The sequence below is a fragment of the Lycorma delicatula genome, chromosome 3, assembly GCF_047948215.1.
Source record: "Lycorma delicatula isolate Av1 chromosome 3, ASM4794821v1, whole genome shotgun sequence".
NCBI classification, from domain to species: domain Eukaryota; kingdom Metazoa; phylum Arthropoda; class Insecta; order Hemiptera; family Fulgoridae; genus Lycorma; species Lycorma delicatula.
This window is the reverse complement of record NC_134457.1, coordinates 43894331-43916589: the sequence shown is the minus strand read 5'-3', so window position 1 is coordinate 43916589 and position 22259 is coordinate 43894331. Positions and strand designations below refer to the sequence as shown.

Here is a 22259-nt window from a genome sequence, read left to right as displayed (position 1 = left end):
CTCTTTTATATAAGATGCATAAGCTAATGCCACAGAAGAAGATTTGTTGCCACTGTGCAAAAAAATAGCCTTTAAATTAGTTTTCAGTCAGTGTATAGTCTCCATTTTGGATAATATATTATGTTACGTTCATAATGAAGTACATCCATGACAGCTCATATATTGTTACAGTACACTAAACTATTTTCTTCAGAATATAAATCTTCAATTTCTTCTTGATGATTAGTAAAGAAACACACTTTAGTACCAATATAGAAAAGATTTCAACCTTTCACCCTAGATCCCAAAAGCACAGCTTGTTTCTTTGACAACTTTAAATCCTGATCAAGGTTATTTAATTCACCTTGAGTTAAATGAGGTTCATGGGAAGAGGATTCTGCTTTAAAAGTAAGATCATCTTCCTCCTCATGTTGAACTTCACTCACCCCACATTACTACTATTCATCTTCTAAAGTTTGATGAGTTGGAGGATGCAGCACAGGTAAGTCCTTACCATGGCAAATTTGGGTACTGCAGTGTGTTTAGAATTACTATTCTTCCTTTTATATATGAAATACAGAAATAGAACAGTCTGTGATTTGTCAGAACAGTCTGACAAATGGTCTTGTAGTTCACGCCCCATCATCAACATGGCAAAGTTCATCTGGTGATTAACTTTACAGCCAATATAGTTCATAACATTTTTTAATTAGTGGAGTCAGACTTCATTGTTCTTTAAACATCAGATCCCCTCACATGTAACAGAAGTTATCTGGATCATTTACACACTTTCTTGGCATATTTATTCAATAACACTCTTGACACAGTATATGTAGATCATAAATCAGAATGAAACCAAAGTAACGTGGAATCACAGGGAATGTTTAAATAATACTGGTGTGTTAACTGTATAATTCAAAAGACTGTACTCTATGCTGACATGTCGAATCTACAGTAAATGAGTTCATCATATGTGTATATTTATTGCCTTTTTAATATTATATTTGTAACCCACCCTCTGTTAGAAATGATTTAAAATAGTCTTTTATGTGTATAAGTTATCCCTAAATAAATACATTGAATTACGCAAAAGCAATACTTAAAAAATGTTATCACGTAAAAAAATGACTTGCTGCTGGCCTGAAAAGTAAGATGTTTTCTACATCAATAATAAATACTTATAACTTAAAAGGAAACTATTATTGTTTAGCAAATGAGATAAAAGGAAACATTTCTAAACTGTTAAAACTGTACCTTTTTAATTTTTGAAAAGGTGCAGTTACATATTTCGTCTAACTTAATTCAATTTTACCGCCAACTTGATCGGTGAGTGGCATATTACGCACTTCTTCAGTATACACAGCACTGCCATCACAATAACGTAATTTCAATATTCTCAAGTAATCCAGCGAAAACAAAAAATGATAAAAAGTTAACATCTGGGTACATAAATATATTTTTTATTAATTCGGTTATTAGACTTCTTTTTTTTATAAAATATAGGAATTTTACTTTATGTCTTAAAAAAAATCTGTTCTGTCGACACAGACTGTTGGTATTGCATTGTTTATATCAGTGACGTTACAGAGTAATTACCGATTAGTTTCTATATCTGCTCTTGTATTATAACCTATATCGCGTTAACATTGGGTTTTAATTTCACGGTATCTGTCAAGTAGAAAGCAAACACTCTACGTAGTTGCTTACAAATTAATGTAAAGGTTAGGCTGTTATGTTGTTTTGGTGATTTTCTTCATTTAGAATGTGTAATTTTAAGAATATCTGACTGTTTATATACCTATGTGTTTTTTATTATTATTTTGGTAATTTTAAGTTAATTAAAAATAACCATGTCATTTCTTCGTGGTTCTTCAAATTATGTGTGGTGTACAACTAGTGTTTTAGGAAAAGGAGCAACTGGTGCAGTTTTTCAAGGTGTTAACAAAAATAATGGTGAACCAGTAGCTGTAAAAACATTTAATCAACTCAGTCATATGAGGCCCCATGATGTTCAGGTTAGGGAATTTGAAGTGTTAAAAAAAGTAAAACATGAAAACATTGTTAAACTTCTTGCCATTGAAGAAGAGCAAGAAGGAAGAGGTAAAGTGATAGTGATGGAATTGTGTACTGGTGGAAGCCTATTCAATATACTTGATGATCCAGAAAATACATATGGGTTAAAGGAAGAAGAGTTTTTGCTTGTTCTTGAACATTTAAGTGCTGGAATGAAACATCTACGAGATAATAACTTAGTCCACAGAGATCTTAAACCCGGTAACATAATGAAGTTCATCAGTGATAATGGGAAAACTGTTTACAAACTTACAGATTTTGGAGCCGCTAGAGAATTAGAAGAAGACCAACAGTTTATGTCTTTGTATGGAACTGAAGAATACTTGCATCCTGATATGTATGAAAGAGCAGTATTACGTAAACCTGTGGGAAAAACATTTGGTGCTACTGTTGATTTGTGGTCTATTGGTGTGACATTGTACCATGTTGCTACTGGCAATTTGCCATTTAGACCTTTTGGTGGTAGACGAAATAAAGAAACAATGTATTATATCACTACAAAAAAAGCATCAGGTGTCATTTCTGGTATTCAGACATCAGAAAATGGTCCGATTGATTGGTGTAGAGAGTTACCTAAGAACTGCCAACTTAGTGCCGGTTTAAAAAAACATGTTACTCCATTGTTGGCCGGTTTATTAGAAGTAGATTCTCAGAAAATTTGGACTTTTGATAAATTTTTTACTGAAGTTACAAATACCCTTTCAAGAAATATAATTCATGTCTATCATATAAATAAAGTGCAAAGTATAAGAATTTATTTACATCCTGAAGATAAGTATCATGATTTTCAAGGCTTAGTTTTTGAACAGACAGATGTTACTATAGATAATCAAATACTCCTTATAAAGGACTCTCATTTTTTGTCAATAGTTGAGGAAGCCACACCAGGAAAGTTATATCCTAACACAGAGTTAACTGATCCAATATTTTTATTTAGTAAAGAAAACAACAATGTTACTTTGATATTAGATACTGAACTTCCAAAATTTCCTTCATTTCCAAACCTAGTATCAGTTGAAAATGATGCGACCTTGGCTAAAACAGCATGTAGTATTGGTCATGTCTGTAAGCGTAGAGTAGAGCGACTCTCTATGTGCAGTAAACTTACTCATAATAGTGTTAAAATGTTTACTATAGTAGTAGGTAATGAATTAGCCCAAATTGTGTCCAAATGCAATAATGTGAGGGAGCTTACCAAAGGTGCTGAACATTTAGTAGATGCTGTAATGAGAGGACAGAAAACTGTTCATAATTTACTTGGAGTTAAAAGTACTGCTTCATTCATTGATTGGCGGGTATGTACCACCAATTACTGTTTTTTTATACCATATATTTAAATTGTAACTTTTTTACATTATAAAACATTTTTCTCATCAGTTACTTGACTAGCTTGATGCACATATCCATTCTTTACTGCAATTTATTAAAATATTTATTATTAGTAACACATAATTACATACAAAACGTTTAAATACTTACATCATACATAATAATATTTATTCTATTTTCTACAGTTTGAACCTTTTACATCCTCATATGTTGATAAACAAACTCTTTTGAGCTTTAATCTATAATCTACAAACCTAGTTCTCATCTGTTAATCTTACCTTACTGATATATTTTCTAACTTTTCTCTCCCTTTATTACTACTAAACTTTCCTTTTTCTTTAATTCTTCCTAAAATTATTTTAATTCACACTTATCAATTGCTTAGTTTTCAACATATTTCTATGGTAAAACACTTCAAAAGCAAAAAAAAAAAATAGGAATTATTTTTCCAGTTGTGTGGTTATACTGTTCAGCAATACAGAATACTGCATCAGGAAAAATATGCTAATCTAAGAATGCTAATGGTGACTGTGTCACCATGGGTTGCATAACTCAAAATTGTACTGAAAGAGTAGAATAATTTCTCTTAGAATCTACAGAGTTATTAGTATTAAGGGTTTATTAATAAATAATATTTCTCATTAGTAGTAATCTCTAGAGGGCAGAACCTTCAGTAGCCAGAATCATTTGTCTAGACTAACCAGAAAAATTACCATCATTTATTTTTCCCCCTTATTTATTTATTTTAATTTTTTGTATTCCTTATTTTTCATTTATACTGGATGTATTACAAAGTTCTCCTGGGATTTTCATAACCCATTCTACTCTAAACATATGTACTGAAATGCTTTGTTTGCAAGTTACAGCTAGTGAAAGATTTCCCTTGGATTTCAGCTACCCTGCACTGAAATTTTTGGGACGTTAATTAAGGGGCAGAATTAGTGATTTCTTACAGTTTTTGACCAGCAAAATTGAATAAAATAGGTCCCAGAACCATATCTGCAGTAATTTTTAAGAAATCTGGGGTGAAAACCAGTAAATTGGGGTAAAAACTGTGCTTTTTATGTTTGATGCACAATAACTTTGTTAAATGTGTAATAAACAGATAAAACTCGTAGAGAATTTAATTCTAAACCTATTGGTGTAAGTAACTTGAATAAAACAAAGAAAAGTTAGAAAAATGCAAATTTTATTTAGGAACATATATTACTACTACATTTGTACTTATTTAATATATACAACAATTTTTTTTTTTGGTGATGTGAAAAATTTGTAAAAACAAAATTTACTGTTAAAAATTGCTTTTAAAAAAACAGGAAATTACACAGTTGTAAAATAAATAAAAGTTGTTTTGATAATAATTTGTTTATTAATGGCAGAATTACAATAAATTGTTTGAAAAATTATTATTTCAAAGTTGGAAATAAAGTAACAACAGCTGATCAACAGTACGCAAAACTGTATAAGTTTAAATCATTCTTTAAGGTGCATTAAGTATATCGGGTACTGTGCTGTAGTTAGCAAAGGTTTTCTATGATTTTAGTTTGAGCGTGATCAGTTTTCCATTGAAGTAATGCTGTACTTATTTAAAACAGAGGAATACACTGATATAGTATTCAATTTAGGTGTGTGTAGTGGTAATGCTATAGCTGCTGCTGTAGAATATTAAATACGTTTTTCGAAATGCAGGATTCTAGATCGCAAAACAATTAGCACAATTTTTCGCAATGTTTGGGAAACAGGTTTTCTACTTAATATACGTATCAGTTATGAACGATATGTCCAGTACGATGCTGTTAATGATGAAATTATTATCGACACAGTACAGCACAGTCTAAGCATCATTACACAAAGTCTTTCTAAGCAGGTCTGAGTTTCAGATTTGATGGTTTGGAGGACACTTAAACAAAAAAAGTTTTATCCCTATCTGCAGTCAGTTCAACATGAAGTATGTTTTGTTTACCAACTAGGCAAATTTCACTCAAGATGCCCAAAAGATTTACACAATGAGCATAATGCACAGAAGCAATATTCATGAAATGGTGGAAGATAATTTTTCAACACCAGTTTTGCATCAATATATGGCATGGTCCTCTTCACAATCAGCTGTTTGGACTGTTCATATTATCTGGCTGCTTAAATTTGAGGTTTACTTATATTTTCTTCAAGAAAAATTGTCACACCCACTTGAAGATATTCTTCTAGCACTGAAATGCAAAGTATACTTCCAGTATGATGACATTCCTCTCCACTTCTCTTGTGTCATTTCCATTCACTTAAACCATCATTTGCCTGAAAAACAGATTGGTCTTGATAGGTCCACACTCCTGGCCACCAAGATCACCTAATATAACACCTTTAGATTTTTGGGATGGATGAAAAATATTGTATACAAAACAAAAATACATTCTTCAGTATTAATTATCCGCATTACGGATGTGACTGAGCGACTTACAGCCCTGAAAAACTAGAAAGAACAACAAAAGCAGTACAGAAGTGTGCCAAGAAATGTGTTGAAAATGGCAGACTCAATTTTGTATGTTTATTATAAACTGATAGATATAATGCACTTTGGTTTAGTGTACTGTTTCTAAATAAAATTCTAATTTTTTCTTTGTTTATTCAACTTATTTGTTCAGAATTAAATTCTTCACAAAGTTTGTTTAAAAGTTTTATGTCTTAATTACCCTTTTAACAGAATTATTATATGTCAGACATAAAAAACGGGTTTTTTACTCCAGATTATTGGTTTTTGCCACAAATTTCTCAAAAACTACTGCATATTGGTTCTGGGACCTATGTTATTAGATTTTTCAGGTAAAAAACTGTAAGAAATACCTAATTCTGCCTCTTAATTAATGTTGTAAAAGTTTCAGTTCAGCCTCATTTCACCAGGTAGCTGAAATCTGAGCGAAATCTTTAATTTTGATTAGGAGCATCACAAATATAAAATGAAAAAAACATGATTAGTCCATATTAATTATTTAAATTATAAAAAAACATGAAGCAGTATTAAAATGCTAAATATAAATGCAACTAAAAAATGATTTACGGTTCAAAAGAAATTAATGAAAATTATTTGAACACGTCATATTTATATATACATTAAACAGAAATGTAGAAAATTTTAATTTAATTGTATTTCAAATAAATTGGTGAGAAGATTTTTTTTTAATGGTTCCATAATCTATTAAAACTTGCAATGGAAGCATAATGAGACTTATCTTCTAAGCCAAAGTAGTATCATGTTGGAGTTACAAGAAAACAGTTCTGTTGTCTGGTCATTTAGAAATGGATATTGTTATTTTTCAAGTACAAGTGATTTTTTTTTTTTTAAGCAAAAATCACATATTAATAATTAAAAACACAAAAACAGCTAACATTTTAACTTAATTTTATAAATATAAAAATAAATGATTTGATACTTATAGGAAACAAACAATAATTTGACAGCCCACTTTTATGTTTTGAATCCTCATTCTAACATTTTGAGGGAGCCCAAGAGAGGGTATTATCCTTCAGATGGGAAAATTCATAAGCATAATAAATGATTAATAATAATAATATTAGCCAGCTTAGAATTTTATTAAGGTGCTTTTTTACTTTTGGGTGTTAGGTAACTTATACAATAACCTGCTGACATGAGTAATAAATTATATTTGGAATGTTCCATACGGGCAAAAAATTATTTAAATTAGTTTCTTAAAACAATTGTCGTTTGCCTGGATATATTTCTGAAGATGTTTTTCTTTAGATTCTGTTCAATCAATGTATTACATTTCCTGTTTTAGACATTTGAAAGCCACATCAAATCCTTCATTCTACTCTTCCAGTGTTTCTGGTTTCCTACAATAATATCATTGAAATGTCCCCAAAAGAAGAGGTTTAGTGGTATGAGTTCAGGTGAGATCAGGGAAGCCTCTTCTAATCCAGTGATGTTCAGGCATACCATTAAGACAGTTATGCACCTGATTTGTTGCGCAAGATCTACCACACAACACTGAAACCATAGGTTAAGCCTTGTCTCCAGTAAAACATCCTCAGTGGTATCAATAATTCATCCCTCAAAAAGTGGTTTTAATCTTCAGCTGTCAGGCCTATTCTTTAAATACTTGACATCAATCACTTTTCCTCCTAATATACCAGCCCTAACATTTATGTAAAATATTTTACATAAATAGATCAGTAACAATATGATGATCCCAATGGGCCCATGAATGTGAATTTCACTTATTGTTTATCTCATCTCTGATGAGATAAACTCAGTAAAAACAGTTCTATTCAGTAAGATTATATTTTCATGTAACCATTTACAAAAGTGTACATGGTTTAAAAGATCATAGGGCTTTAGAATTTGAACATTTTGCAAGCAGTACTGATACTGGCCATATTGTAATATTTTAAAACCATGGGTTTTAACAATTGTTAGTTCGGTAATATTCTTGTAATAATTGAGCATCGATAATTTGCAACAATATTGAGTACATCACCTCGCATATTAAGAAGTGTTTCTGCATAAATGTTTGGATAAGAACCTACTTCTTTTAAGACCTTGAAAGTATTTTGAAAGAGAATTTTTTCTTGACACTCTTTTTCTGGAAAACAGGCATTTATATTCAATTATTCAGAAGCAATTGAATTCACATTGCAAAAATCAAAATTATATTTGCACTCTCTTTATTAGTGAAAATATCTCTAGCATTTTTATGTATTTGAAAAAGTTAAAAGAAAAAAAATATGCAAAATTAGTTGATTGCATTCATTTTACTAACACTTAGGAAGTTAACAATTCTTGACATAACAGTTCAACAAAACTACATCACATTAATAGAAATTAAGATCATCAAAGAAATGTTTTATAAAAAAAATGTTTCTCAATCCAGTTAATAATAATAATTTTATTATATTTCTCATTATTACCAATAATAGTTATTTATTTATTTTATTTTGTTGTTATTATTATTAGTAATTTTTATTTTAATTAGTGAAGAAAGTGAAAACAAAATTTTCAGACTGCATTTTATTGACCCACTTGAACAATTTCTACCATTCCTTGGCAGTTGCCAGCTGATAAACCATGACAACTGAACAAATAATGTGTCATTTTATTAACAGACTGTTTTATTGTGATTTGTAATAGAGCAGTCAGTGCTTCCAACTATCTGATCTAGAGGAAAAAAAATTTCCATTTACTTTATGACTTTTCCTCATATCTAATGGGATCATGCTAATAGTAGTATGGTCATACAAAAAATAAAAAATAAAAAATAAAGCTCAATAGACCTACTGAATTGTGTTTGTACAACAATTAAGTAATTTAAATAAAAATTCAAAATTTTCTTCTTTAATTAATTATCGTTCTTCTTACCTCTTTAATTAAGTATTCTATAGAAAATTCCATTCTCGCTAAGACCCAAAAAAAAATAATAAAGATTTAAAAAAGTAAAATTTTTTTTCAATTGTTTTTTTTTATGGTTATGATATAATCCAAATATAAGAATTTTATTCGTGGCTGGTTTTACTGTATGAAAAACTTCAGTTATTATGCTACAAAGGAAGTGAGAGAGATAGTTAGTTATAGATGTAAATATACCCATTCATTAAATTTGTTATTTTTCAACAATAAAAATTGAAAAATTAATTATAATTCACTGATTTATTTATTATGTATTCACTAATTGAATGATGTTGGTATTAAAAAACTCATCATTAAAGTAAAAGATTATATTGATATTGTATTATACAAGAATACTTGCATATCTTTTCATTTTACTAAAAAGAGAAATCCATAAGTTAGCATAACACATAACTGTGTTCAGATTGCTTAAATGCTTAACTTTTAATATTATTTATTGAGCCAGTGGTGTAATGTTTAAAAATTAAGAAATTTTGTTTCATACAGGAAAAATTGGATGATCTTAATAAAGAACTGGTTGGTGGGCTTGCATTGGTAATTCCACAACTTCATACAAGATATGTAACAGAACAAGCTTTGGTAAAAGAGTGGGATACATGTACACATGGATTACAATGTCCTTCAGAGAACAGGGCTGCAGCTCGTGCTCGAACTCTGGTTGATAGGCTGAGAGATTCATGGCAACATCTTTTACGAGATAGAGCTACTCGTAGTCTCACTTACAATGATGAACAATTTCATGTGCTGGAACGTATTAAGGTGATCTATTATTTCTTGTTATAAAACTGTTTATATCTAGATTAAATCATAATATGACAGTATACTCAGTTTTAATGAAATTGCAGGTTGATTTGGTCTTGGCCATGAAAAATTCAAATTTTCCTTTTTATCATTTACTAGCAGCTACCCGCTTACTTGACGTGTAGCTTGAGCTCTTTAACGCCCATTTAATCTTTATTTTCAGTAGTTCTGGATGCTGCTTGAAGTTCAGTTTGCGAGTTATTTTTAGTCTGACAACGACATACAAAATGGACTTGCACTTACTCTCATAACAGGATAAAGAACAATACAGTTGTGCACGAATTTTCAATTTTGATTCTTAATAACTTAGAACTAAGAAGGCTATCAGAGCTGGACAAATTGCACTTTGTAGATCATTTTATGGGCTTTCAGAAAATCACTTTCCACTCTGGTTGATTTCCCCATTGTTAGAGAGATATTCGCAAAAAAATTGCAAAGCTGCAGATTAATATTTTGCTTAAAGGGGTTGAAAAATGGGGTGGGCGTAGTTTTTTTTAATATGAAATGCAGATAACAATTTTCCTCTTGTTTGGAACTGTTAGTTTGCAGAATTTCATCATGATCGGAGTAAAACTGTATATCTTTATGAAAGACAGACACACACATATATTATACAAGATTTAAATAAAAAGTTAACTTTATTTACTCAAATACTTATCATGAACACAAAATATTTTCTTAGAAGAACTTAAAGTTAAGAGAAAATATCTGTTATTCCTTGTTCATTAAAATAGAAAATATTTTTAATTGTGTGTAATAAATAACATATTTTCCTAAAATGATAAATAGTTGCAAAAGCCAACTCAGCTTCAGTTAATTTAGTTTTATTATAAACAACATATAATCTCTTTGCATCTGTAAAATTATTATACTGTTGCTACAGTTAAACAGCTTTAATAAAGCTGTCAAATAAAGGAAAAATAACTGAAAATATAATACTTTTTATTCCCTGATGGAATGTAATATGTAATCAACAGTAACATTTTTAAACAAAGTATACTTCCGACATATACAGTCAAACTTATACTCTTTATTTATCAATGACAATTTTTAGAATAAGCTCAACTGACAAAATTATCAAATAGGTTAAAAACTGTGTCTATTACTTTGAGAAAATCAAGATGTATAAATTATGCATGCAATCCAATTGGTTGATTATTTACCTCTGAAATATGATATATTCTAAAAATGAAGGAATATAATTTCTTTGATTTAGAAATTATAAACAATTTTTGTTAAATATTTGTGTATGAAGTTTAGCTCTTCATCAATGTAGAATGTGGACAATAGGAAGCCAAAAGAATGTCTTGTGAGAAATAGTTTTACTGGATAATAATAAAATTTGAATTGAAGAGGAAAGAAGTTTGTGATAAAATACTATATAAAGTGAAATGTTAGGTTTGATTTAAGCATGCATTGATCAGAGACAGTTCTATCACTGGACAGACCTGGAACCAATATTATAAGCATGTTTTTATATTCAACAATTTATATTACCAGCATGGAATGTCAGTACTGGATAAATGTGTAGCCAAGGTCCAGTAGATATTTTTCTGAGCTTACAAACCCATCGTTCTGTAACAGAACCAGTCTTTGTGTATAAACTTAAGTCATGGGCATTGTTCGTCAGTCAGCAGTTATGTCAGTTGTATTGTGTATTGTATGGAACATTGTTCCATAGGAATTTATGTGAATGAAGAGGGTCATAAAACAGTATATGGTACAGTGCCAAAACAACTCATTAAAATTTGTGAATTTAGTGATAAAACCAACAACTTATTTTTTACATGTTAATTCCGATGTCAATAGTGTTTGTAAATATTATGAAAAACTGTTATTACTGATGGTGCTTCAAGTCAGTATAAAATAAAAAGAATTTTGCTAATTTGTGCAGTCATTAAAAAAATTGAAGCCAAATGCCACTTCTTTGGATCATCCCATGAGAAAAACACGTATGATTGTGTGGGAGGAACAACAAAATGAGAGGTGACAAAGACCATTAAACAGTCAGATACTAAACGTTGATGAAATGTATTCATTTTGTAATCACAAGCCGAAAAACATAAAATATTTTTTAATTAAACCAGATGAGATAGCTAAGATTTCAGGAACTCTAAAAAACTGTTTTGACTGCTGTGAAAGAGTTGTAGGTACTAGAAGCTACCACAAGTATGTTTCTGTGTCAGAAGGCATTGTAAGAAGTTACTGTACTTCAGACTCCAAGGACTATGAAGACCATCTTGTGTCAAGTATCGTACCATTTTCACTTAAGGAAAAAGTTTATTGCTTGTGTGTGTGTGATCATCAGTGGTGGTTAGGAGAAATGGTAGATATTAGCCCTGAAAATTACAATGTGCAGGTTCATTTTTCCACCCAGCTGGATCACGTACATCATTTCAAAAGTCTCAACAAGACAAAGTGTAGGTACCGATCTGCAAAGTCTGAGAAAGTTGACGACATCACTTGAACTAACTACAGTGACGGGTTGTTCTAACACAATTTCAGGAGAATTATCGGAAGACATATCAGAGCTGTTGGTTAACCACACTAAATAATAAACTGTCATTGCTACATAAATAGGCTCTTTCATTGAAGAATAACTAAAATTTTGCTACAATTAATTTTTTTTTCGATAGTGTTTACAAAAATAAAAATGAATTCTTGAAAAAGATGTAGGCTTCTCATTGAAATCTCAGTTTGGATAAGTTTTACTAGCATTTTTGAACCAAAATTGTATTATGTTAGTGGTATTGGTTAAGTTATTAAATAACAACCTGTCATTAATAATTTAAAAAAAATTATTTTAAAAATATTGCCAACTTCAACAACATAGGGGTTAAATATAAAAAATGTAGAATTCAAAGAAGACAAGAAACCAAACCCCCTTGTAGCACTTATTTAATGAGTCAAAATGGTCTCATTTTTAACCTGTTTTTTATGATTTTTGAGAGGTAATAACTTTTTTATTAGTACAATACACTAGAAATTTTTTATTTGCTATAAACATCTACAAAGACACAGCAAGTTCTGCAAATTTGAGATTTTTATCACCAGCCCCTTCAAAATTATTTGAAGCCAAAATTTAAATTTAAAAAAAAAATTAGTTTTCAAAAATTCATAAAAATTTAGGAGTAAGTATATCACCATTAATATTATTTATGGTAAAACTACTAATATATATATACCTACATATAAAAAAAATAATTCAAACTGTATATGTCATCCCTGCCTCTTGAAAAAATTACCAAATTGAGATTTCACAATCCTTCATGTTCAATTTTATTGGTAATTTTCTCATAGAAAGAAGAGAGGTAGGTAAATAAACCAGTCTTTGGTAAATAGACCAGTCTTTTACCTTGAGAAAATATGATTAAATTGCTTTTTGTTTCATCCTTCCAGGGCCAGTAGTTTTTTAGTTAAACCCTTACAATCACAAAAATAGGTGTGCACACCGTAACAAAAATGGCTGTCACAGGTAAAGTACCTAAATAAAAAATTTTTTTAAATAGTTTTAGCCCATTGTAAGAAACAAGTGGATAAGTTTCAATTTTTTTTGAATTGGTCAAGCAACCGGCTTATGTTTTTTTGGGACACTACAAATGTGTTGACCCAATAACTGAGTGCAATAAAGTATTACAATATTATAGAACACAGTAGCTTCAAAATAAAATAAAAATATCTAAAGTAATCAGAAATGTTTTAGTACAATACTTTTAATTCCACTTCAGCTTAAATGGATGTCAATAATAGACTGGATGTATTCTGGATACATATATTGTCGTCTTGATGATGCTTCAAGAGTAGCAAAAATGTACTGTTCTGGAATTCAGCAAGTGTCCTTTCTTGGGGGCCAATGATAAGAACGAGCTGCACCATAAGGGTGCATAAAACTAATGAGGGCATCATGTTCTTCAAATGCTACAAACTGAATATGTACCTGCAGCACCAACTGTAATGCACCACTTTGGACTAAGTTCACAAAATTTTGAGAAGTCAATTTCACGGCAATAATGTATCCAGTAAGCTGTGAACATCTCTTTTAAATTGCACAGAATTAGATGTTTCTGCATGTGGACGTTTTCACTGTTGATCCTAACTGAAACAAAATCTTTCTTTCCTTGACAGATTCGTGAAAATTCATCATCTTCTAAAAATTTGAAGACCTATCGTCTAATATCATCCTTCAATTTTTTCCTTTTTTTTCTGGTCACCAAAATACCAACTTCAGATTTGAGCTTCCTGGCCTGCTTCACTATTCACATTGAAACCTGGGCTGCTGCTGGTTTGAATTTGCTGACATATTTAAGCTTCAAAGGAGAGATTCCAAGTGGCGACATTCTTCTTCCAGAAGAATTTCCACATTACTAGATTCTGATTCTAGTTAATCATCCTTTGGTTGAATCTCTTTTTGAGCCAATTCTTGCCTACATCATGGGCATAACTATTGACTGGGTTTGAAGTCATAATTTGTTAAAGCTTTTAATTGGTCAGCTGTATCAATATCAATTGGCCGCAGTCCTTTTCTGGCTTTGTGCGACTCTTTTCCAAATGGGTTACAGTAGCCCTTCTGTAGGAATTCAAACTTCATCAGCAAAACATCTTATGATAGGAATGTCAGCAGCATCTTCATTAAAGCTAATTCCAGATCGCCGCTGTAAAAGTTCTTTGTTTTTTGCTGATAGTTCTTTCACAGGTAACAAAAAAGATTTTCCACAATTAAACATTAAAAACTTGTGGCATTCAGAGCCATCAGGCTTGCCAAAATGGCTGGGGCCAAGAACTTCACTCACTTTAAAACAATTCAAAACATAGTTGGAGATTATTGTTTATCTCCAAGTCACAACTGATTATAGAAGTTATTCACTAACACCTATGCTAATTCACAAAAGTTGATGCTTGTATACCCTTTCTTCAAAATAAAGAACATTCTAGAATGTTCTAGAAGAAATGGAATTTTCCCGAATATTCCAGAATTTTCTATAAAGTTCTGCAGTAGTCTAAAATTTCCTTGAACACTGCAGATTTTTTCAAGATATTGTAAAATTTAGAACGTTCTTTAAAACATCTAATAATATTCTGAAGCAGTGAATGTTTTTCCACCTTCAGCTGTTGTAATTAACTGGAAATGTCCACAGATTAAAAATCTGTCACATCCAAAAGATTAATTATCATTGAAAAGCTTTCTTACCTACTGTAATATACAGGTCAAAAATTCATGGATTATGTTGTTTAAAAGCTGCCCTTTCCACCTATTATAAAACTAACATAATGTGAGGTATACCTGAGATATAAGCCTTCGAAGATGGGCCAAAAATTATGAAAAAATTTTTTACCAAATTTGGTGATGGATTTCTCCTGACATGTAAGATTCCAGTTGCTTTCAAACTGCAGAATCCTACACATAATTATTCCATTTTTCAAATTACAAAGTCATTTCGATTGAAGAATTAGCTAAGGAATTATATAAGCTCAAGTTTTGACTTCCAAAATGTTGCAACAAATTTTTGGCTGAATTTCAGCTGCTGTTCCTCAAAACCAGGTTCCAAAAGCAACTTATGACTAACATATTAGTGTTAGATATAGTGTAAAAAGTTAACCAACAGTATCAAAATTCGAATCAGTATCTATATTATTGCTATCAAAAATATTAGTCAAAGATAACAATTTTTACATGTGTCCAAAAACTCTAAGTAAATATATTTTTTTAAGAGGTCAAAAAAATCAGCCGTAGCAGATAAAGAGCTGCAAATGGCATTTCAAACCATGGGGAACCTCCACCAAAACTTTGATGGTATTTTGAGATGGTCAATGGGGATGATTTTCAGAACTGGACCTCTTGACATGGAATGATCCTATAGTGTTCTTTATTCTATCAGTTCTTTAAAAATAACTGATCTTACTCGGATTAACTGATTATTCTTTGTCAGTTGTGTATTTTATCCATGTAGGACGGAAACCTTACCTTCTCATTCTCCTATAATTTTCTTCTTCTTTTTCAATCAAACCAATTACAGTTATACTAAAACTTATGTAGAGAAATTCATTGTAAAAAATCATGCCAATTTTTCTCTCAGAAGCCACATGCCTATCTTCCAGTATAACATAAATTGAGCTTATAGAAGGCCCTGAGACAGAACAGAACATGTCTCCTGTATGTATCAATGGACCTAAAACAATCATTTCAATAGACAATTTTTGGATTCTATTTCACTTTACTTATAAATTTTTATATGTTCAAGTTTATGCCAATTTAAATACTACAACAACCTATTTGCTAAAATTTAATTTGGGTGCTGACTTCAAAAATTTGAAATAGATTTATTTATTAAATGTACTTTATTTTAATTTTATGAAAATTTGGGTATGATTACAAAAAAAAACTACTATCTTTTGAAAAAGATTCAAATGAAATGATGTCTTAAAAATCCTAAATGAAAAGACTACACTAAGTGTTTTTTTATTTGGATTTTTCAAACTTTTTTCTATAAAAAGAATTTAACCATTGACATAGGTTATATTGTGCTTATAAACAATGGGATTTTCAGTTTAAAAGCACTTTCTCTAAGTTGTTTCGAAAAAAATTAATACAAAATAAAACATGAAACATTAATATTGGTCCATTTGATAATATAATACTTGATATTTATATATATATATTTTACTTGTTATAAATTTTTTTTTAGGTCGCTGAAACTGGTAAAAGGTTAAAGACATTATTAGAAGGTGAAGTAATTCCATCTGTTACGCAACTGTCCGATAGTATGGCAGATTGGTATAAAATGGCTCAAACTGTTTATTTACAAGCAAGAATATTAGATAAAGATGCAGATGCATTTCAACGTCGTTTAGAGGCATTCATATCCCGTGTTGTAGATAACGATCAGAGTTTTCATGATGAGCTCGTTAATGTCAGTAGAGTGAAAGGAGCTGGTCGAATACGAGGTCAAGAATTAAAATCTTTCTTCCGTACTAGCATTAAAGAAATAATTAATATACAGGATGAAGCATATAATGTGCTTAAAGAAAATACTGAGTTAGTAGCTCAATTTCAAAATGCAGCTAAAAATGCAACAGAAGAAAAAAATGAAATGAATAAATGATAATTACAGTACTTCAGTAACAGTTGTATTTTATATAATTATGCTGTTGCTACTGTTAACTGATTCATCTAAACTCATTAATTCACATACCAAAAAGATATTTAAAGTAAGTTTTCATGACATTTTTTGGCTGTGCAATAATATCTAAAGAAAGAAATCTAGATTAAACATTCTAGTATTTTTTCCTTGTAAAAATGAACTTAAAACTGTAATTTAAAAGAAAATATTTTAATATGTAGTTAAATAGATTTTTTTATTGTAAATGTTTTATGTAAAGAATATTCTATGAAGGTATATGTATTTTTTATAGTAATGTATGACAGTCCCTGATGATATTCAGTTAAGGATATTTAATACATTAATTTTTTTACATTTGTAGTTAATTAAATTTACCAGACAAAAATGTTTATTGAGAAACACATTGAATTGTTTGTAATAAGTTTTAATTACAATGATCTCAGTTCTTTCTCCTTTTTTCCTACTCGTGAAATTTAATCAGTTTTAAACTGTAGTATGCTCTTATCTTATCGATATTATGTTATTTTTGTGCATTATTATCTGAGGAATATTATTTTATGGCATAGCTTTTTAACAGTTTTTAAAGTATAAGTATTATATCTTTAAGTTATCAGCAGTTTTTGATTGTTTACACTATTTGAATGAAAAAATTCATATAATAAGTAGTGTAACCAGTATTAAATAAAAAAGCTTAAATTTCATGTACAGTATAAAAAAATTTATTTTTATAAATTAAACAATTTATCTTTTTGTCTGTTTTATGTATAAATGTTTTGCTGTAAATTTATTTAGTATTTAGTGGTGATTGGCTGTGATTCAATTGAAATTGACTGTTCTTTGCATGCTGTGTAGGTATAAATGTTGTCTTCAAAAAATTATTAACTTAATTGGTCGATATGTTTTAATAATTTACATAAATACAGTCATAGCTAAAGTGAAATTGAATTTCATATGAAAAGTAATTTTTAAATGATGCAATAGATCCTTATGTAATTTTTTTTTTTACCATTCTATAAAGCAGCAGTTTCAATTGCAACAGTATTAAGCGATCAATATATCATTACACAGAATTTTTTCTGTTTACTTTTTCTCAAAATTATTTGATTTTAATAAAAATAAAAATTTTGATAAAATATATATATTTACCTTTACGAATATTTCTAGGATATATCCGATGCAGATCCAGGTTTGTTTTTTAACAGACTTTATGGATCTAGAACTGAAGAAATAACCATATTGCTTCATAGACAGTCATCATGATCAAATGACACAAATACCAGTAATACTAATAATTTCAAAAGCCTCTATATCCTTAGAATGGATCTGGTGGACATTAACCAAAACCCTAAAGAAGAAGGGATTATGTCGTGGGTAAGACTGCAGAAAGAATCCTTTAAAATTTTTTGATGGTTCTGTTGCATAAGGAAGTACCTTCCTGAAAATTTGCTATGAAAAGGTAAAATCACAACAGTCAAAATCTGTAAACTTTGGATTGCTTTCCATAAATCATTAAAGTTTACACTGGTTCCAGTTCTCTGCATGTGTTAGTAGTTTTAGTATATAATGGCTGTTTCAGTCAATGTGGTCTATTTGAAATGTGGTCAGTCAATGTGAAAAATTGAAATGATAAAAAATAAGAAAAAGTAGTGGATAATAAGAAAGGGATCAAGAAATGAGACAAATAATCCTTCCCACGGAGAGTGGTTCAAGGCTTCTGTTGAATGGTTATCTCGCTCTCCACAATTCTTCTGATCAGAATGTTGTGATTTATGATAGAAGCTCCTCATTACTGATCAACAATTTTCTGTTAACCAGCTTAAATATAGTTTATAATTTTTTTTCTCAAAATACCTTTTGAAAATAAATCTTGGATTGACTCTTCACTTCGTAAATGTAATTCAAATTCTTTCAGAGTTACAGTATGTAAATAAATAAGAGTTACATTGAACAAATAAATACATAAAGATAGCCAGCTTGCTGTTATTTAAAAATTTAAAAGGCTGACTTTTCTCAGAATGAACATAAAAACAAAAAAAATACAAAGTTTTTAATTACATTAGTTTTCTAACCCTAATAGAGGGATATCCTCTTTGAATAGTTATATTAAATTATTTTAAGAATTCCCAGTTGCCAAAATGATTGCCAGACTTTGGTGATTTTGATTTCTTTTTTCATATTCTTATACAATTTGCTAATTTTGATCCAATTACATTTAATACCAATTCAAAATTACTTTTGATATTTTGCGAACATAAATTTTGTCTAAATTCATGTTTTTGTCTTAATTCATGTTTCTATATCATCCTTATCTCAATAAAAATGAACTTTAATTTCCTTTTCTTAATCATTTTAGTTTTATTTATGTGGTTATGCATCAGGATAATATGCAGAAAATACATTATCTAACCATCTATGTAAAACAATATAATCACACAACATTGTAACATTGCCTGATGTAAGGTGTATGTGTGTGTTTCCAGAATATTTCTGAGAAGTGATTTTGGGAATAATGCCAACTATTGGTAATTAAAGGGAAAATCCTTGATAATACTCAACATTGTACAGTTCATAGTATTGCTCAACTAAACTGTGAACAGTTAAGCCTATTAAATTAGGTTAGATTCTAAAATAAAATGGATTTGGTCCATTTTAATTATTTTAGGGATTTAAGTATATTTAAATATTTTAGGGATATAACATTTCTGCATACCTAAAAATAGTTAAAATATTTTAACTATTTTTAGAGATAAAAATCTAAGTTATTTATTCATGTAGCACCGAGTTAAACTAGAACTACAATTATTTGGTTGAAATGGTTGCTCACTTGCAGGTATTCTATACTTGTGATATTAATGATTCAGCATCTAAATCTGAAACTGATTTAGGAATTGCTGAATTTTTTTGTTTAGAAAAAAAATTTTATAAAAAAATAAATAATCTCAATCATATATTGTTTTTAGTACTTTCAGATAGTAATTACAAATCTGAAAGATATTATTAATCTTCGACAACCAAGATGGTTCCTCTGTCTCAAGAGGAACTATCTTTCCTCTTGAGACAGGCTTCTGGCTATAAACACTATTTGCATTAAAAATTAGAGCTATATGGATGTATTTAATCATTTCTTTTTTAATCATCTTTATTTCTGTATTTTTGAAAGCATCAGCATAATCATAAAAGAAATCAAGTTATTCTAATTATTGTGTTTAATTATGTTTTAATTTATTTTGATGTTAGAAAGTAAGTCAGTTTTTGTTTCGTTTGACATTTTTGGGAATGATGAAATAGATAATGGAGTTTACTTTGAAAGTGTCATTTTATAAATGTAACGTAAATTTTTATTTATAGTTAATTTTTTTTCTTATTAAAGAGGTAAAGTTTTTTTATGTTAAATATTAAGGAAAGCTTTTATTACTTTTAACATATATATATATATATATATATATATATATATATATATATATATATAGTTAAAAAAGTTTTAATAATTAAAAATTTGTTTGCTTTGTCAAATAATAAAACTTATAGTATATTAAATTAAAGATTAAATCACGTATATATATTTTTTAGGAAGTATTATTTTTTCAGCCTTTTATTTTGTAATAATTTTAATATAAAAGTATAACCTCCATAACTTATGATCTTCAGAACTATTTAAAAAGAAAAAATGTAAATTCAGTAATTTTCATTTCTGTTCATCCATTTGTTTTTAGGTCAGGCTGCAGATCATGGTCCATCACTGTTCTTTTTTCCTGTCTTCCTTTACATCCAATCCAATCATCTCTTTCTTGGTCTTCCTCTAAGGTGTTTAGAAATAATAATTAAATATTTTTTACCAATTCTTCCACTTTGCATTCTGCAAGTGTGCAAATATTTATAGTTTACCCTGTCCATTTCTCTCATATATTATTCTGCATCCTTGGTCTTCTCTTATTGCAATATTTCTTACTTAATTCCATTTTACCTTCTTTATCCATATATCTTAAAACTTTCATCTCAGTCACCTGAATTTTACACTTTCTTCTGTTACAATCACTCAGTACTGAATCATATATCAGAATAGCGATGTAGTAATTGTCATGAAATTTGTCGTTTACATTTCATTAGTTTTTTCTCAAAAATTAAATTTCTAGTGGTAGATTTCTCTGTAATCTGAATCTACTACCAATTTTAATGAGGTAGACTTGTAGAAGATATAAAAATTACCATATTTGTACACTGTGGTGTATGTAGAGAGTACGTAAGTTAAAAAAGGGAATGTGAATGTATAAGTTTTAAGGGAATGTGTTAGATTAATTTTTTTTTTTTTTTTAATTAAAAAATAGAAAATTTAGAAATTTACTACAAGAAATTAAAAGTGTTAACATATTTTAAATAGTTATAAAGAATTTTTGAAATTAAAATATAAGAACACTAATAATACAACAAAAAGTAAAGTCTTTTACATAGTTTTAATGCCTTTTTCTTTTTTTATCAATTTTTTATTTGTAACAAATGATTTTTGTCCATTTGTAACATCCATTGTATTTTACATTACATCATTTTTTACATCATTTAGTAAATTCTTCACATTTTTCCTCCAGTTTATATATTTTTGTATAGTTTCTTCCAAAAATATTTAAATTAGACACGATTTCTTTTCAAATTAAAATTTTGTATCCATTGTCAGTAATAGTATCTCTTGTCCATTCTAAGTATTCTTTATTTAACATATTCAGTTCCTTGCATATTCTGACCTTTTTTGTAATGCAGGTGACAATTTTTTAAATACAACCTCTTTTAGTTATATGATATTTCTGTGAAACGTAGATAGTGTATCTAATTTAAATTTTTTCAAAATTCTTGTACTTTCATTTTATCATAGATTATTAGAATTTGCTGATATATTTTTGTATTTGTGTATTGTGTAACTTTCAACACATTTCATTGGTTAAATCATACAAGTGAGTCATCTAAAAATACAGATGGAGATGTTGATGGATTGTGGAAAGTGATGAATTAAGATACTCATATTTATATATTTTTTTAATATATATATATATAAAATATGTTTATAATAATGTAATAAATATTATAATTTATAGTATATAATAATAATAGTATAATATAAAATATATGTAATATATATATAAAACCTGCCAGGTTAGTCTAGTGGTTAAACTCATCATCGCAAAATCAGCTGATTTTCAAGGTCAAGAGTTCTATAGTTTGAGTCCTTGTAAAGGCAGTTGCTTTTATATGGATTTGAATGCTAGACTGTTGATACCGGTTCTTTGGTTTTAATTAGCCTTTGGTTTGGGTTTTAATTAACCACATGTTTCAGGATTGGTTGACCTGTCTTTAGCAAACTACATATCTACCTGTACATTTATACTTACATTGCACTACATTTGCAGCTACATCAGGCCTGGCACGTCAGTAGCAGACAGTAGCACACACACACACACACACACATATTCATACCAAGCAATAGTAAAAAAACTGGTTAGATAAAATAAACACACGTATATATTTATGTATATATATATATTTATATATATATA

General features: G+C 29.1%; 1 protein-coding gene across 1 annotated transcript; it reads left to right on the top strand.

Moving 5' to 3' along the window:
• The first annotated feature begins 1581 nt into the window (after positions 1 to 1581).
• On the top strand, positions 1582 to 20094 carry IKKepsilon (I-kappaB kinase epsilon). Its single transcript, XM_075359703.1, has 3 exons — positions 1582 to 3347; positions 9284 to 9556; positions 16282 to 20094. The coding sequence occupies exons 1-3, from the start codon at positions 1830 to 1832 to the stop codon at positions 16696 to 16698; spliced, it is 2208 nt and encodes a 735-aa protein (XP_075215818.1). The 5' UTR covers positions 1582 to 1829; the 3' UTR covers positions 16699 to 20094.
• Positions 20095 to 22259: the final 2165 nt, after the last annotated feature.

Bases quoted from the DNA above. Each gene is read 5' to 3' on its own strand.
- IKKepsilon (XM_075359703.1), top strand. From the start codon at position 1,830: ATGTCATTTCTTCGTGGTTCTTCAAATTATGTGTGGTGTACAACTAGT. The intron at 3,348-9,283 runs GTATGTACCACC...TGTTTCATACAG, and splicing joins CTTCATTCATTGATTGGCGG to GAAAAATTGGATGATCTTAA. The intron at 9,557-16,281 runs GTGATCTATTAT...ATTTTTTTTTAG, and splicing joins ATGTGCTGGAACGTATTAAG to GTCGCTGAAACTGGTAAAAG.